Here is a 2247-nt window from a genome sequence, read left to right as displayed (position 1 = left end):
TTATTCTTCTACCCACTTAAGCCTCCATGTTGCATCACCACTTCCTCATATCAGGGAGATCATATGATAGTTGTCTTTCTCTGCTTGACTTATTTCGCTAAGCATGATACGCTCTAGTTCCATCCATGTTGTTGCAAATGGGGTAGATTCTTTCCAATATTACTGTTCCAAAACCAACTTGTCCCTCCACAGACAGTGACAATGCCCAAAAAGCCTCTTCCTTGGTTCTTCCCTAGGGTCAAGGGAAGAGAGAGGGATGCCTGCAAGAAAGGACATTCAACTGTTGGTATCCAGGTTGCATCTTCAAAACTGTTCATGGCAGGAAAGCCTTTTATCAACATCTAAGAATCCACATGGAAGATGAAGAGGAAGTGTAGATTATGCTGTGAGGACAATGTCCATCTCGGGGCAACCCAAGACCGCTGAGTCCCTCCCAATGTTCCCCAGACCCAGTCACTCTCTGCACCTTGTGCTCTTCTGTCCAAGACCCAGCCGGAGTAGCAGTCTCTGTCTGAAACATGCCAGTAAAGGTAGTCTTGACTTTTCTCTGCTGTGGATTCCTGGCAATTTTGTGAAGCTGATGGACTCTTCCCAGAATGTTTTTAAGTGTAATAAGATCACATTAAACTATATTTCAGTAAAATCTTGAAAAAAATTGTAGACAGAATCAAGTATAAGTGAACCACCAGTGACTACTCTGATCAATATTCTGATGTGCAGAGTTGGAGGACCAGATTAGTAACATTTCAATAAGGGGATTCTACTCATCATTAGTACCCCAGGCTAATGAAGGATCCATCTCAGACAAAGGTGAGGGAGAAAGAGATGGTGCTTTCATGTCCTGCAATTTAGTGTAAACTGTTAAGAAGAAATTTAAGTTGCATATAATAATTTGTCTGGTCAGTAACATAGGATATGAACAGATTAGACATAATTTTAAACATTCAAATCAGTTTTATCCTGAAAATTTTTATAGTCTCTCAGCTCTCATCATGAGAACATGAATTCTTATTGAGAATGACTGGTTATTTCTTTCCCTGCTGTGCCTGTATCCTCTATCCACAACTGCTCATTTTTTCCATAGATTTTTCATGGCATTTTTTACCTCTGCATTTCTCAGTGTATAAATCAGGGGGTTGAACATGGGTGTCAAAATACAATAAAACACAGCCACTATTTTGTCTATGGACAAAGTAGACGATGGCCGCATATAAATAAATATGCAAGGCACAAAGAACAGAGCAACAACAGTGAAGTGGGCCCCACAGGTAGACAGGGCTTTGCGTCTCCCCTCTGCACCATGGCACCTCAAGGAATGCAGAATGACAATGTAGGAGACAGCCAGCATGAGGAAGTTCAACAGGCAGATCACACCACTGTTGGCGACCACCAGCACACCGATGACATAAGTGTCCATACAGGCGAGTTCTAGCAATGGATACAAGTCACAGACAAAGTGATCGATCACGTTAGGGCCACAGAAGGGCAGCTGAAGGACCAAGAAGAGCTGAACCAGTGAATGCAGGAAGCCTCCCAGCCAAGCCACGCCCACCAGCAAGGCACAAAGATGCCTGGTCATGATGGTCATGTAGTGCAGGGGTTTGCAGATGGCTACATAGCGGTCATAGGCCATGACTGTGAGCAGGATGATTTCAGTTCCTCCCAGTAAATGGGCAACAAAGAATTGAGCCAGGCAGCCCTCAAAAGAGATGGCTCTCCCCTCATACAAGGAGTCAGCAATGAGTTTTGGAGTCATACATGAGGAATAACAAGTATCAATAAAAGACAAGCATGAGAGAAAAAAGTACATAGGGGAGCCCAAGGTGGGACTAATGATAATGGTGGTCATGATAAGTAGGTTGCCTCCAACAGAGACAAGGTAGACGATCAAAAAGAATACAAATAAAACTCTCTGCACCACAGAGTTTTGTGAGAGTCCCAGCATGAAAAATTCCGTGATGTTTCGTGGACTATCCATGAATCCTGAGCTATAGCAAGGACTTGGGTGAAGAGAGATTCACCAAGAATAATTTGTTACTACCTCTTTCAAGAAATTTCAGAAAGTTGGGGGAAATCAGTGTTTGTGGAATAGCATTATCCCAAATCCTGAGTCTCAAAGCAGGAACCTACTAATAATACAAATCATTTTCTGCATTTCTAATTAATAATTTTGACTAAGTACAAAGTTAAGTAGCAGAAAAAATAAACAACTCCTAAAATATTACATCTCTTGCATTTTAACCAATG

General features: G+C 42.0%; 1 protein-coding gene across 1 annotated transcript; it reads right to left on the bottom strand.

Annotated features, from left to right (window-relative positions):
* Positions 1–1069: 1069 nt before the first annotated feature.
* Positions 1070–1978, bottom strand: LOC101681746 (olfactory receptor 140). Its single transcript, XM_004763028.1, has one exon. The coding sequence runs from the start codon at positions 1976–1978 to the stop codon at positions 1070–1072; it is 909 nt and encodes a 302-aa protein (XP_004763085.1).
* Positions 1979–2247: the final 269 nt, after the last annotated feature.

Source organism: Mustela putorius, unplaced genomic scaffold (assembly GCF_011764305.1).
Source record: "Mustela putorius furo isolate JIRA1106 unplaced genomic scaffold, ASM1176430v1.1 tig00000127_pilon_pilon_pilon, whole genome shotgun sequence".
NCBI classification, from domain to species: domain Eukaryota; kingdom Metazoa; phylum Chordata; class Mammalia; order Carnivora; family Mustelidae; genus Mustela; species Mustela putorius.
Note: the sequence above shows the minus strand (reverse complement) of the source record. Positions and strands in the feature narration are given on the sequence as shown.

Coding starts and splice junctions, on each gene's coding strand:
- LOC101681746 (XM_004763028.1), bottom strand. CDS start 1,978: ATGGATAGTCCACGAAACATCACGGAATTTTTCATGCTGGGACTCTCA.